General features: G+C 36.8%; 1 protein-coding gene across 5 annotated transcripts in view; it reads right to left on the bottom strand.

Annotated features, from left to right (window-relative positions):
* Positions 1-1,426: 1,426 nt before the first annotated feature.
* LOC125645963 (uncharacterized) overlaps positions 1,427-14,909 on the bottom strand; it is a 29,330-nt gene continuing 15,847 nt past the window's right edge. For 3 of the 5 annotated variants that reach the window (XM_048872019.1, XM_048872017.2, XM_048872018.2), the window contains exons 7-10: positions 2,935-3,073; positions 2,620-2,735; positions 1,903-1,984; positions 1,427-1,730 (exon numbers count right to left, since the gene is read on the bottom strand). In XM_048872019.1, the coding sequence (XP_048727976.1) occupies positions 1,471-1,730; positions 1,903-1,984; positions 2,620-2,735; positions 2,935-3,073 (597 nt within the window). In that variant the 3' untranslated portion in view covers positions 1,427-1,470. Of the gene's footprint in view, positions 1,731-1,902; positions 1,985-2,615; positions 2,736-2,934; positions 3,074-8,954; positions 9,091-14,909 lie in introns of those variants that run through there. The other 2 variants (XR_007359501.2, XM_056140847.1) reach the window with 2 other exon arrangements.

Below are 14,909 nucleotides of genomic sequence, written 5' to 3'. Positions count from 1 at the left end.
CATCAAATATTGATGTCATGGACAAAGCACGAAAGCGCATCAATTCGCACATAACGACGCTTGTCCTTTAGCTAGAGATCATTTGTAATTCGCTATAATGTATGTGTGTTGTATATACATTTGCTTTTGGGGTATGCTCTTTGTTTGATGGACCATATTGATATTTGAGTTGTGCCTGTGATATAATTCAAAGCAGCCGTGACCATAATTTCGCCACATTTAAAAAATACATATTTTGTTTTGTTACACTTTTCTGAGATAAAAAGAAATATGACTATAATTAGCATTATGCATATACAGTACGCAATTTCACAACTGCTCGTCACATAAGGAATTAAAATAAAATATCACAGGAGTCTAGCAGTCACGTTCATGAATAAAAACAAATCCACGTATGATATACACGTGGTTATCACATGATGTGTTTCAAGATCTAGATTGGTGTCACTGTACCTGAAACATGCCTGATATATTTCAAGCCGACGAAGAAAATGCTTCAAAATTGGTTCCTTTATTCTAGACACTGAAGTAACATGTATCAGATACTATTTACCTCATAATATGTACGAGTCGTTTTATGTTCAACTAATTGTCCCCCACCGCAACGCGGAAGGGGACATAGAAATACCGGTGTCCGTACGTCCATCCATCTGTCCGTCCGTCCCACTTCATTTTGTGGACGCAACTCTTCAGAAACCACTCAACAGATTTTGTTCATATTAAGTAGGATTGTTAGTCACCATGTGTAGTTGATCATATTTCGATTCGACAATTTTGACAGGAGTTAGGGACTTTGTTGAATTTGTACATGCTACACTATAGGAACACATTGTGGACGCAACTCCTCCGAAACCGCTCAACGGATTTTGTTCATAATTTGTAGGATTGTTAGTCACCATGTGTAGTTGATCATAATGTGCTACCATTTTGATTCGACAAATTTTATAGGAGTTATTGGACTTTGTTGAATTTGTACATAGTACACTATGGGAACACTTTGTGGACGCAACTCCTCCGAAACCGCTCACCGGATTTCATTCAATTTTTGTAGGATTGTTAGTCACCATATGTAGTTGATCATATTGCGCAGCCTTTTGATTCGACAAATTTTACAGGGGTTATGGGATTTCTGTGCTTCAACTTTTTTTGCGGCGGTGGGGGACATGGCTACGTGTAGCAATCTAGTTTCAGAAACTAAAAACAGAACTAAAAGGAAGAACTGGGTCACGGGGTTAAAATGAAAATGTCGTTATGTACATGTCCTAGGGTTTTATAAAACGTACACATTAAAGACATGGGTTAAAATCCGACATGTTTTCTTTAATTCAGTTATGTGTAAGATGTACTTCATTATATCCCTAGCAAAAATATTGATCTAAATTATACAGACGAGCTGGAAACCGAAACAAATGACTTGAAAGAAATCTATGTGTAGAAAAAGACTTTACTTCATAACATTTACAGAAACTGTTATGGTTCGTTGTAGTTTTTATCCAGCAGAGATCCACTTTCAGCGTCTGAGTCGGACGCCTCGTTCACGTCTTCAAATGTAGACTTAAAGTTTGCTTTATTTGCTATGCGATGTAGATGTTCCAAAGTTACTTCGTTCATATCCGGAATGTTGCCATAGGGACACGAGCTTCGGTCGACACCGGAACCCAAGCAATTAACCTTTTTAGTTAGTTTCTTTTTAAAGCTTCCGTTCTTTTTCTTCTTTTTGCTCGGAGATTCTGTCAACGATATCACAGTATCTCAAATATATTATATTAATTATGATCTAAATTATATAATACATGACATAATACACCAACATTTCTCCCATTGGATTCATTTTTTCATAGTTCTTGAGGATTCAAATTTGATTTAATTAAGAAACAATAGAATAACACAAAAATGCTTTACCACAGGAGCATATCGTTTTAAGAACTTTATAAGTTGCGATTCCTTCTGTCTCACAAAGGCATCGTAAAGCATTGACTACTTCCTGTGAAAGAGAAAAAGCATGCGTTAGTATATTGAATTATCTTTTTTATAATTATGGTACAGACTATCAGAACCCTGAATTTTACAATACTTGTACGGACTTTCGGAATCCTGAATAATTTACATAACTATATGTAGGGACTTTCGGAACCCTGAATACTTTACATAACTACATTGTAAATGTACGAACTTTCGGAACACTGAATAATTTACGTGTATGGACTTTCGGAACAATTAACATAAATGCGTGTACGGACTTTCGGAACAATTAACATAAATGCGTGTACGGACTTTCGGAACAATTAACATAAATGCGTGTACGGACTTTCGGAACCCTGAATAACTTAAATAATTACATGTACGTGTACGGACTTTCGGAACCCTGATTAGTTTATGTGTACGGACTTCCGGAATTAACATAACTACGTGTACGGACTTTCGGAACCCTGAATATTTACATAACTACGTGTATGTTCGAACTTTCGGAACTCAGACTGTTTACATATTGTAACTACATTGTACGTGGATTGAAATTATGGGATTCATCCCATCCTGTATCACACACGTAGTTTGATAGACCGGTTTGTTTTTATAAACAAACGTATGCACGAATGTAAATAAGACATATATACCTACTTTATTGTACCTGTTGTTTACGTCTGAAATCTCTAATTTTTCCTCTACTGCTTTTTTCTCCTTATACACCATCTTCAGTTGAAGATGAGCTTGGTCTAGGACTGCCATTACTAAACCTTCATGCAGTTAAATAAAGATAATTCCATTTTAAATCATTTCGTAAACATGACAAAAAAATATTTACTCTAAATTCAGTTTTTGCAGTAAGAAATAGCTAATACATGTAATCAGATGACACAGAATTCTACTATTTGTATGAGTTTTGAGTGTGTAAAAAATGAGTTTGGTTTCAGTAGAATTTAAGCAGACACTCACTGTTAGCGACTCTAATGACCCGCCATGGCATCAGAAACGCAAGGATTTGAACTGTTTCTTCTAAAGGGTAGACTGTCAGGCCTTTAATGAACACTATATCAAGAATGAAGGATGCTATTACTATCACCCCGTCAAACATCTGAAAAACAGTAAATTTCCAGTGTCAGACATCGAAAAAAGATATTTACTACGTTTAACATAGAAAAATAGGATATTTGCAACGTCAAACATTTAAATTTGTATTCCGCATGACGTGTCACTTAACGTTTAGGTCTTTCAAAATACTCCGTAATTTCACACTAATTGTGCAATTACTGTTTTTGCGAGTGTAATTTGTATTTTCGTTATTTTTATGGTATGACCATACATGTATATACGAATTCAAATCATCCATGAAAAGACAATTAGATATACCAGGAATGGACAACGAACACATGTACATAAAACGTTATCATTTCACACTTTGGACAAAAATATGTACTTCAGGTTTACTTTAGAGATACGGATTCGATATAATTAACACGGAACGTGTTAATTATATCGAATCCGTATCTCTAAAGTAAACGTTCTGTTGAAATTTGGGTGTTTTTTGATGTGTGATTCAACCTTTTGAAAATTAATTTTTACGTAAAATCAACTGACATTGCACAGCTCGACCTGTATTGTCATCATTTGAATGTATACAGAAATAATTATCTCCCCTCGGTCTAAAATGTCGCTTTTTCATAGGTTTGATTGTGCCACTTGGCTGTCATCCATATCACTATATCCGATCGGTAGGCCCTAATAGTCGACAATTTGGCGGAATCACAACACAGAAAACGTGTTTCTATTGTTTTTCTCTTTTAAATGACACTGATCCTGTCGAGGGTTTCGTCTGTAATTTAACTTGGAGAATAGTGACCCTTTGTGTGACGTCAGACTTTGTCTGCAACCAACGTAAAAATTATGACAGCGCCGAGGTTCGCTCGGACCTCCGAGGAGGAAAGGGAAAAGAAACGATTAAATCTTTACAAGAAAAAAAAAAAGGATGACAAAGATATGCGAGGAATACTTAGCTGTAAAAGGTGAGAGCGACAACTTTGAAGAGTTTGACACGATGAAATTGGACGAAACACTTGGGTGATTTTACATGAACTCGAGAGGACGCCACTTATTACAAAGTCAGCTCACTAGAGTCGATTCGTCATGGATTAAATGGATATCTCAAGTCACCTCCGTTCAGCAAAAAAAATGACACAGTGAAAGATTCTTCATTTAGAGACTGTAATACGTAGTTGAAAGCTGTGCTTGCGGGAAGCAAAAAGAATCGGGAAGGAGAACGTGTTGCATCAGCCTATCATCTCAGATGCTGACCTCAAATCACTACATACCAGGATGCAGCTGGCTTCAACAACGCCACAGGGCCTTTTTAACAAAGTCCAGTTTGACATCCGAATGTTGTTTAGTCGACGAGGGAATGAAAATATACATTCCATGACCAAGAATATCTTTCAAGTGGAAAAAGATGAGAATACTGGTAGAAAAGTGGTATAGAAAGTGGTGGTTGAAAGATGAAGATAACGAACAGGGATCAATCTCATAATTCCTATAAGGAATACAAAATAAAGTGTTGGGCAAACACGGACCCCTTGATATACCAGATATGGGATAAGTTGCCTAGGAAAAGTAAATATCCCCTGTCGACAGGTCACACCAGCCGTGATCCCTGTGTTTTGATCAGGTAAACGGAGTAATCCGTAGTCAAAATCAGAGTGTCAAGAACAGCTTAACAATAGGTATGAAACACGTCAGACAGCATTTGACTCAATGATAGGTTGTATGGCAAACTAGATTGTTATAACAGCCATAGAATTTGCGAAATGCTGACTTTAAACAAGACTGTTGAAACCCCTCTGACATCAACTTATTAGTCAGTAGCCCGCCTCGATTTAAAAACTGATCATATGCAGAACAATCTCTTGCGTATCGAATCAGATGAGAGATATAAACATCACAGGCAGATGATAAGGGAATATTGCTACACAAATAAGGGAAGTTGACGATGGAGAAGCTGAAATCATCCAGTTTTGTCATAAAGTTGAGTTGCTAGTTTGCCGTTAATATTAAGTTTGAAGCAGATGTGGACGACTCTGTGGTGTCTTTTATCTCGATTTCACTGGGATATATCGAATCGACATATGAATGAAAATGATTATTGTTAATATATAAATCGACGTCGATATATCTAAATGTCGAGTTGAAGACCACAGCAAGATATGTTTTCTTCTCATGTAAAAGCTTTTGAATAAACTCTGCTTCATAAGAATACAAAAACATGTCAGCTAACAAAGGAGCACAATTCCTGCCGATGGGAATTCCATCAGACTGTTGGAAGACTTTATCACCAGAGACTACGAAGAGTCAATGAGGAACTCCAGCATAGTTTTTATTTCAACTTAAAGAGTACTTGTGCTTGGAATCAAAGTGGTGTATAACAAAGTAATTTTTGGATGACTGATCACTAGATAGGAATATTTCCTTCTTCCATTTTTGTTGAAGAAGCAAATGTCTACGATGTCAAAAAGTCTAGTCTTTAATTTATCGAGAGGAATGGTCGTATGAAGTGTTGAAAAGTCATGCGTTTTGATGTTGTTGATTTGAGAAAAGTTTTGAGATTTCAAATTTACTACAAGTTCTTCACAATTTTTTAGAATCCACATTTGATTTACACCACTTCTGGCAGATGTTGTGGCACAGTACGTTTGAAGTTTCTCCTTCACAGCTGTTAATATTTTCGTGAGGAGCAAAGATAGGGGCTTGGTAGAACATTTACTCGATACAGCAATGAATATTTCATTGTAAGGGTTTTTGTGAAGGTTAGGAATCCAGTATAGGTACGGTAACTCATATTTATCCATCCCTTTGACTGGGATATTGAATGTGTCTAAATCTGTAGCACGATTTTGAAGAATTCCATCTTTTGAATTGACAGAAAATCATCGTTCCGATAAGAAACGTGATCTGGGATAACGCCAGAAATTCAAAATTTTAAGGATATAAAATTTAGTGGTTAAGAAAACTTGAGACAATTTAATTCATCGCAATTAGACCTCCATATACTGTCCAATGTATACATATCAAAGCTCCATCCAGACTGTGAGAGGTACATGTACGTTAGTTGATCGACATTAAATGAAATAAACATAATTCTGTTTATACTACAGATAATTTCATTTTAAAGACGGTGGCAGCAACCTAAAGACAGCCTATTGGATTCTGATACAGTGTGGTATTGCAACGCCCCTGTTGGAGAGAAGGAGTTGAGTAAGTATCTCAACTCCTTGAGCAAAGCCACCAACTTGTCCAAGGTTTACATGAACCACTCCATCAAAGCCACGGGAACATGCATGCTAAAAGTGCATGCAAGGCCGTCACAAAAAATGTCCGTTACTGGACACAAGTCCGTGCAGAGTCTCAGCGTTTATCAGAGGGTGAACGACGAAGAGAAAATCCAGATGAGGGAATCTCTTGGAATAAATCTTGTACCTACCAGTAATCCCACGTCCGCTAGCAACACAGTATCAATAAGCAACACAGTGTCTGCAGACACAGAATCAACTCTTCGTGATGTTCAAAACATGGAATATAATGTTCTGAAGCAGTTATTTACAGATTTGGGTGAGCAATAAAACCAGAAGAGGCTATTGAAACCGATTTGCTTTAATAATCGCACTGTAACAAGAGGCAACTTAAATGCTAGTATGAAGTTGAAAGCTAGCTATCTTGAAATTGTTATTGTTTCAATTGATATTGTTATTTGTTAAAAATGTTGTTAAATGATGTCTATTGATACAAAATGAAACTGTTGAGAAAAAAATGTTTCTTTTTTTATAGGTTATGCATATCACAAAATATACTTTTGAGCTGTTACGCATCATTACAGAATTGAACTATAGATTGTTTTATGAAAAACTAATGTCTACCCAGCTCCCCAAATTAGAAGTGCTCCAAATGAAACCTCCTCCCCTTAAAGGACACATCTCATGTTTTCAAAGTATACAAAATTACATGCATTTCTTCTTCTTTATGCTTATAGTAATTAATTCTAATAGTTCGTTCGCCCAAATATTGTGATAATTAACCACAATACAGACTTAAATCTAAGCCCCGATTTAAAAAGTCTAGTTTAGTAGTCACATGGTACAGTGACGTCACATGCACCCTTCTTCAATCAAATGATTGTGACAGTAGTGTGAAATATTATTAAAAACTCAGCTTTTAGCGGCCTTATTTATTCCCCATAAGCAACATTTAAATCAATGTTGACAATTTTCCAAGTTTTATGTTTTCGCCACCAGTGCATACAAATAGCGATGTAAGTACCCAAATATAGCGAGGAAAGCGAGTATGAAATCGGCAATATTGCGAGTAAATAATGTTTATATGGGTCGCTGTCTACAAACTATTTGGTACTGTTATTCCTTTATACATTTGTAATAGGCGCTGTTTTTCTAAAATAAACAGTGCAATTATTATTTATTTTTGGATTAGACAAATTATAATACGTTACATTGTTGAGAACTAGGCCCTAGGCCAAGCTACTGTCACGGGTGCATTTCGGAAAGAAAAAAAAATAAAGAAAAAAACCCACACAAATCAATACAAATAATCAAATTCAAAGTGGAAATCACATTATTTTATTTGGATATAGCAATCTTATTATTTTTGAATTGTGATCTGCACTTCGTTTGGAAGTGGGGGCAAGGCGTTATACTGACGCACTCAAGATGTTACGTGTTCAATGAGGAAATAATTTTATAATTCAATTTAAAGTTATGAAATACAATATCCTATTATTCATAATCAAAAGTTCAATTATTTTATATCTTTAAATTTTTTGTAAATCTACCAGTTGGTAGAAATTGGAAGCACAAGTTATACCGTGTATGTTGTTACAAGGTGAAGGTCAGTTGATCCGAGTTTGAAGACCAGAACAGAATTATGTAGTGCTTATACATGTAGCTTCGATATATCCATTTTCTCGTAGTTTATCTGAGTTTCTGTCCAAGCGGTTTTTGAAAAGGTGATTGGGTGTTTTTTATAGGTAAAGTTCTTGCTCCAACGAAAAATTATCCACGTCTTTTTTCTCATACCTTCCTTCGAAAAATTTAAAAATACTCAGTCTAAATCCTTTCTACCGACAACTAGTACACTCTAGCACGGCACAAAACACCTTAATGCAATGTTATTTACAAGCCGTAAACGTGATAATTGTAAATTTCATAATCCCCGGGAAAGGGGTTCTGACCCAACGGCGGGGCCAACCTTAGTATAAAGTGTTAATGCGTAAAACACTTAAATAACATTTTCTTTAATGCTATTGATACTAAATTGAAATGTAAATCTGGTGATCCCAGGGATTGAGGTTTTGGTATCAGGGTGGGGCCAAAATGGTCAGTTATCAAATGTGTGAATAATAGAAATTTTTAACTTCTTGATTGATTAAGAAATTTACAATTCATGCCCCCCCCCCCTCCCGTCACAAAGATGCTTCATACCAAATATCAACAAAAGAATTGGAATAGTAGTCATTGTTCAGTTTTTATCGCAAGACGACAACCAATTGCAATAGGTCACCTGAGTTTACCTAAAAAGGGGGAACCAGACTGTTGAACAAAGTTTGCAAATTAAATAGCCAGCTTTGATTGCTTCTTTGCGGTTCTACGCCGTATTGGCAGTGTCTCAGCCATTTTACAGCGATAGCCAGATTTGCATGCAATAGCTGTCATAAGATAGTAATATTAACACGCAAGTGTTTGTCTTCAAAGGTACTCTATACCACATATATCCTTCCTGCATATGTCAAAATGCATAGAGCATTCTATTGGGCAAGTGCACGAACCCTACTTCAGAACTGTTGAAATATAATTAAAACAATTGAAGTGATGACCCCTAAACCATATACATGTATATTCCTGCTGCACATATCAAAATATATTGAGTATTCTGATGGACAATTACTCCGAGGTCATCCTCACCCCCATAATTTTTTATTGTTAAAATGTCTTTAAAATGGTTGAACTTCCAATCCTTAAAGCAAATATATTCTTGGTGCACATGACACAATGCACTGAGCTCCAGGTCTTTGTTCATCGTTATTCCACCCATTTGTCCCTGTAGGTGAAAATGAAAATTCCGAAAACATATTACACATCTAAAGGACACCACCACCACCAATCATCTCCCAAAAGATGATTTGGCTACTGCATAAAATGCATGAGGAGAAAAAAGGTTTATTATTTGACAGGTTATGCATATCACAAAATATACTGTTGATCAATCTCAAAGACCGCGAGCCTATCTATCTTTTAGATTGATCAACCTAATATATAGCCGTGGACAGTCAGTAACAAACCTATGTGATTTATTTTCTCGAGGACCATAAGGTGGAAGATATGAATACTGTTTATGTTATATGAAATCAAGATATTGAATCCACCAAAATAGTTATGTCTCCCCTCTTTCAGGGAGAGACATATTGTTTTTGTACTTTCCGTCCGTCCGTCTGTCTGTCACAAAATCTTATGAACGGTTCTCCTCCTATATGGATTATCGGATATACTTGAAACTTTGTACAATGCTTCATTGCCATTTGTAGATGTGCATAATGTAGGGACAGGAGGATCCAATTGTTTTCCTTAAAGTTATAGTGGATCTAAAAGGGGTGGAAGATGTAAAATAGTTTGGGAACACTTCTCCTATATGGGTTATCGGATAGACTTGAAACTTTGTACAATGTTTCATTGCCATTTGTAGATGTGCATATTTGTGGGACGGGAGGATCCAATTATTTTCGTAAAACGTTTTAGGGGATCTAAGAGGAGCAGAGGATGTAAATATACTTCTTGATAACTACCATTCCAATTCCTTTGAAATTTGGTATGAAGCATCTTCATGGTGGGGGGGGGGGGGGGCATAAATTGTACATTCCAGGACTCCTGGGGCCTTAGGGGCGAGGTAAGAAACTGCCAAAAATTGACCAATAAATTGAATTTTCGAAAATCTTCTCTTCACCTGCATGTCTTTAAGAAAACCTAAATGCATAGTGATAAAGAACGGGAATGCCTCTACCAAAATTGTAATTTTAAGGGTCCCCGGGGTAAGGGTTCTGACTCCAGGGTGGGACCAAACTTGGTATATATAGTGTATATGTGCAAAACATATAAATAATATCTGTTTTAATGCTATTGATACTACATGTAAATCGAAACTAAATGGATATTTAGAAGGAACAGGAAGTCTTTTACCAAAATTGGAAATTTCAAGATCCTAGGGGTAAGGGTTTGGTGTCAGAGTGGTGTCAAATTATGATAATGATTTGAAGGACTTCTTTAATTTTGCTGATACCGTATGAAATTTATATTCATATTTAGGAATAGCAGAAAAGGATGTACAAAAACAAAATGATAAATTCCGCAACCCAAGGGTTTTGACTAGGACGGTTCCGAATTAGTCATCGTTTAATGTTAAAATACATATATTATATTATGTAAAGCCTTTCATCAGTGTATGCACCTTTGTGGGCATTTAAGTTTTAAGAGCACATCTTGTTTTATACTGTTGCTGAATATTATTATTAGCGAGCCACACGTACTGAGACACGTGCCATCCATTTTTAAGGTTGTCTCCGAGGACCCGTGACATTCATACCTGATGCCAAGCGTTTGGCGATGGAACTGTCACTACCTGTTTTAACGACTTAAGTCTGTCGCAGCCGGGATTCGAACCCCGACCTTCCGCATGCGGGGCAAAGAGCATCTAGACACTCTACCTCTAGACCACCGCGGCGGTCACTATACTAGAAAAGTAAAACTTTATCGATGAATTGAGCTGAAGGATCAACCCTCCCCCACCTCTTACCCACAGGATTCAGAGCTTTGAATGTTTCTTGTTGAAATTTTGCTGCCCACGAATTTTCAGACAGTTGTAGTCTTCTACGGCCGATCCCATCCACCCACTTAATTTGTAAAACGATGCTACGTGCCTAATTATATTAATATTATTATATGGTTTCATTGTGGTTTTATGTCTGCTGGTGTTTTGGTTGGTTTTTTTGTTTTTTGTTTTTTTTTGGTTTTTGGTTTTTTTACAGATTACTTAGAAAATTTTCGATATTAATTGTATAACTTGGACAGAAATAAAGTCAAATATGGCTGCAACACCCCCTTCTCCAATCCTACAATTTGACCAAATGTACAGTTTAAGGAATGTTCTCCATAAATTCGAAGAATTCTCATCATAGATACAAGTGGATATTAATACAGCCTATTTAAACACAGCATAAGAAAGAATGTCAGCGTAAGTTCACATGCACTATGACCTATTTGTTAATACTATATGTGAAGCTTAGGATCGCATCGATAAGCACACTTCCAACATCCGGTGTAAGGGGAGTAACTGCAAAAATGTAGGTCATATTTATAATTTCAAAAATATCTTATACATGATTTTAACACGTTTACTAGCACTGGTCGATGCAACTGGGCGAACGTTGAAATATAACATGCATAATTGTAATATTGCACGTATTCATGTAAATGCCAGTAATATTTCAGTTTCTAAACTTGACCAAAAAAATAAATTATGAACACAAAACAAAGGATGTACGGGTAGCGCTCTCCACTGCGACTCGAGTCCAATCTCCATTATCGTCAGTGGTTGCATGTGAGACGGTATGGTGGTTGCCCACTCAAACATGTGCGTTTCCTCCCCCATAATGACCCCCAAGCGCAAACATCTGTGCATCAAAGAACCTCAATGGAAATAAGCTTTCGTGTTTTCATGGGTTATCTTTGGTATCTATGTATGTACATGTATAAACATTTATTTTTTAACCGAAATATGTCTTAGCTATATGCAAGGTGAAGATAACGAACAGTGATCAATCTCATAACTCCTACAAGCAATACAAAATAGATAGTTGGGCAAACACGGACCCCTGGACACACCAGAGGTGGGATCAGGTGCCTAGGAGGAGTAAGCATCCCCTGTTATATATACATGTAATAACCGAGTAGCGTAACTTGAAAATTGGTGAATATTTTCAGTCGTTGAGTATAGATTTAATACACTCACAAAGTCGTGCGCATCATTCAAATTGTCTGCATAACATTGCAGATTATCAACATATTGGGACCGGTCATGGTAGCTTAGTGGTAGAGCGTTCGCTTCGTAACCGGGAGGTCATGAGTTCGAGTCCCACTAGTGCAATAGCAGCGCCAAACCTAAACATTTAAGGGAAAGGCAACCCTAACCATATTGTTGCTTTTATGAATAAAGTATTACTTACCAATATCGTAAATAACAGCCTTGAACAACAAAAATCCTTGCTTAACGATTAAATCAATATTAATTCATCATATATTTTAAATTACCCGCCACTAAGAGAGCGGCCATTGAAGTTTAATTTATGACGTCACACCGTCAGTCCCGCTTTATTTGAACTGTAAACATGACAAGTCACCAACAGTTTATAAGTTTGGGGTCGTACAGATTTGAGACCGTTCTTTAATTTCCAATAAGAAATTAAGAAAAGACGTTCAGTCGAGTCGCAGACCAGGCAGACGTTACACGTTTCTTCACACAAATGTCTCGAAACTCAACTTGTCATTACGCAAATGATGGATCCACAGTTTAAAATCTTTTCTTTTTCAGATGTCTTAATATCGAAAAAAAAAGTTCACATCTCCTTCGCATTAGTGCAATTAACAGCTTGACAGGAAGACACCAAACTATTTATTCGTAAAATCTACCGCATGCACATCTTTGATGATCTTACAATCTCATCAAAACCGGAACAGACGGTGTAACGTCAAAATTATTGGTTTTTGTGGTCTTCAATAAAAGAATTCCACAACATGGCAGCCTCTACAGATGGCGGGAATTTTAATTTTTAACGTTTTCAAATTAGTACTGAATTTTAGTTAGGCCGTATATCAGCAGAATAGTATTTATTAAATTTTTATCATATAATTAATCCTATTATTTATCATATGAACTTCTTTGGTTGCCTTCCCCTTTAACATAGATAGTGATAGCTCCTTCGCAATAATCACGGGTCTTTCAGATATGACCTTAACAAAAGGTTCATGGGACACATCGCTCACCAGAGTTACCTTGGCCAATATTTCCTTTTCCCCATTATATATTCACATGTAAAACTTTGATCCATATCATGGTCCCAACCTACACCCGGGGGCCAGGATTTTTACAAACATGAATATGCACTATGTCAGGAAGCGTTAATGTAAATGTAAACTTTTCTGGCCAAATGGTTTTTAGAAGAATATTTTTACAAGATTTTCCCTACATATTTGTATGTAAAACTCTGATCCCCTATTGTCGCCCCACCCTACCCTCGGGGGCCAAGGCGTTAACAAACTTGAATCTGCACTATGTCAGGAAGCTTTCGTGCAAATGTAAACTTATCTGTTCCAATGCATGGTTCTTGATAAGATTTTCTATATATTTGTATGCAAAACTTTGATCCCCTATTGTGGCCTCACCCTATCCTCGGGGGCCATAATTTTAACAAACTTGATTCTGCACTATGACAGGAGGCTTTCATGTAAATGTAAACTTTTCTGGCCCAGTGGTTCTTGAGAAGAAGATTTTTAAAGATTTTCCTAATATATTTGTATGTAAAAATTTTGTGGTCCCATCCTACCCCTGGGGCCATGATTTTAACAAACTGCACTATGTCTGGAAGCTTTTATGTAAACTAAGCTCTTCTGGCCCAGTGGTTCTTGGGGAAAAGATTTTTAAATGACCACACCCTATTTTTGTGATTATTTCCCCTTTGAAGGGGGCATCGCTCTTCATTTGAACAAACTTGAAAACCTTTTACACAAGGATGCTTGTTGCCAAGTTTCGTTGAAATTGGCCCAGTGGTTCTGGAGAATAAGTCGAAAAATGTGAAAAGTTTACAGACGGACGACGGACAACGGGTGATCAGAAAAGCTCAATTGAGTCTTTAGCTCAGGTGAGCTTAAAACGGAGGTCCCGTGTCACGATAGGCTTTGGTGCTCACTGCTACGGCCCTAAGCATACATGTACATGTACGTCAAAATTTGTGGTACTTCACCTACAGCTGGTGAAGTCTCAATATGAGTGATTGATCGTTTTGCTGTTTTCCGCCACACTCAAAAAATTTTCAGTTATCTGGTGGCGCCCAGTATTTTATTGGTGGAAGAGAGAACCCAGATACAATGTACCTGGGAAGAGACCACCGACCTTCCGAAAGTAAACTGGGAAACTTTCTCACTTACCGGTGCGAGCGAAGTTCGAACCGCGCCGACCAGAGGTGAGAGGCCGTGTGATATTGAGCGCGATGCTCTAACCACTCGGCCACGGAGGCCCTTAATATGAGTAAAATATTCTCAACGTGACGTAAAATAATCAATCAACACAACAGACGTCAAAACAAAAATGAAAGATGTCGTGTTTAAATATGCTTGAGCACAATTTGTTTGCTTTTTAATATGACTGCGGAGATAGAAGTCTCAGGAACGATTCAAATTCTAAACGGCATGTAAATGATGACTGCTAAGGACTTGGAAATTCGATAACTTATAAAGTAATGTTTTTGTTCCGTGAAAAGCTATATTGGTTTGGACACGAAAGGAACCATTCAATGATTTTACATTGCAATTTCATTGTTGCACACAGAGAACTTAATTTCTCAAATATCAAATTAAAGACAAATTCTTTTAACAAAAATTGACCATGATTGTAGAATCTCTTGAGAATTGTGCTCGTATCTATTATCTGTCTTCTATCTATCTATCTATTTATCTGTCTTCTATCTATCTATCTATTTATCTGTCTTCTATCTATCTATCTATTTATCTATCTATCTATCAGAGTGTCGCCATCTGATGGCTTGTAAGAGGAAACATTACATAATTGTCTCCCTTGGTGCTCTTGCTAGGGAG

The sequence above is a fragment of the Ostrea edulis genome, chromosome 6, assembly GCF_947568905.1.
Source record: "Ostrea edulis chromosome 6, xbOstEdul1.1, whole genome shotgun sequence".
Lineage (NCBI taxonomy): Eukaryota > Metazoa > Mollusca > Bivalvia > Ostreida > Ostreidae > Ostrea > Ostrea edulis.
This window is presented reverse-complemented; position numbering and strand designations above follow the sequence as displayed.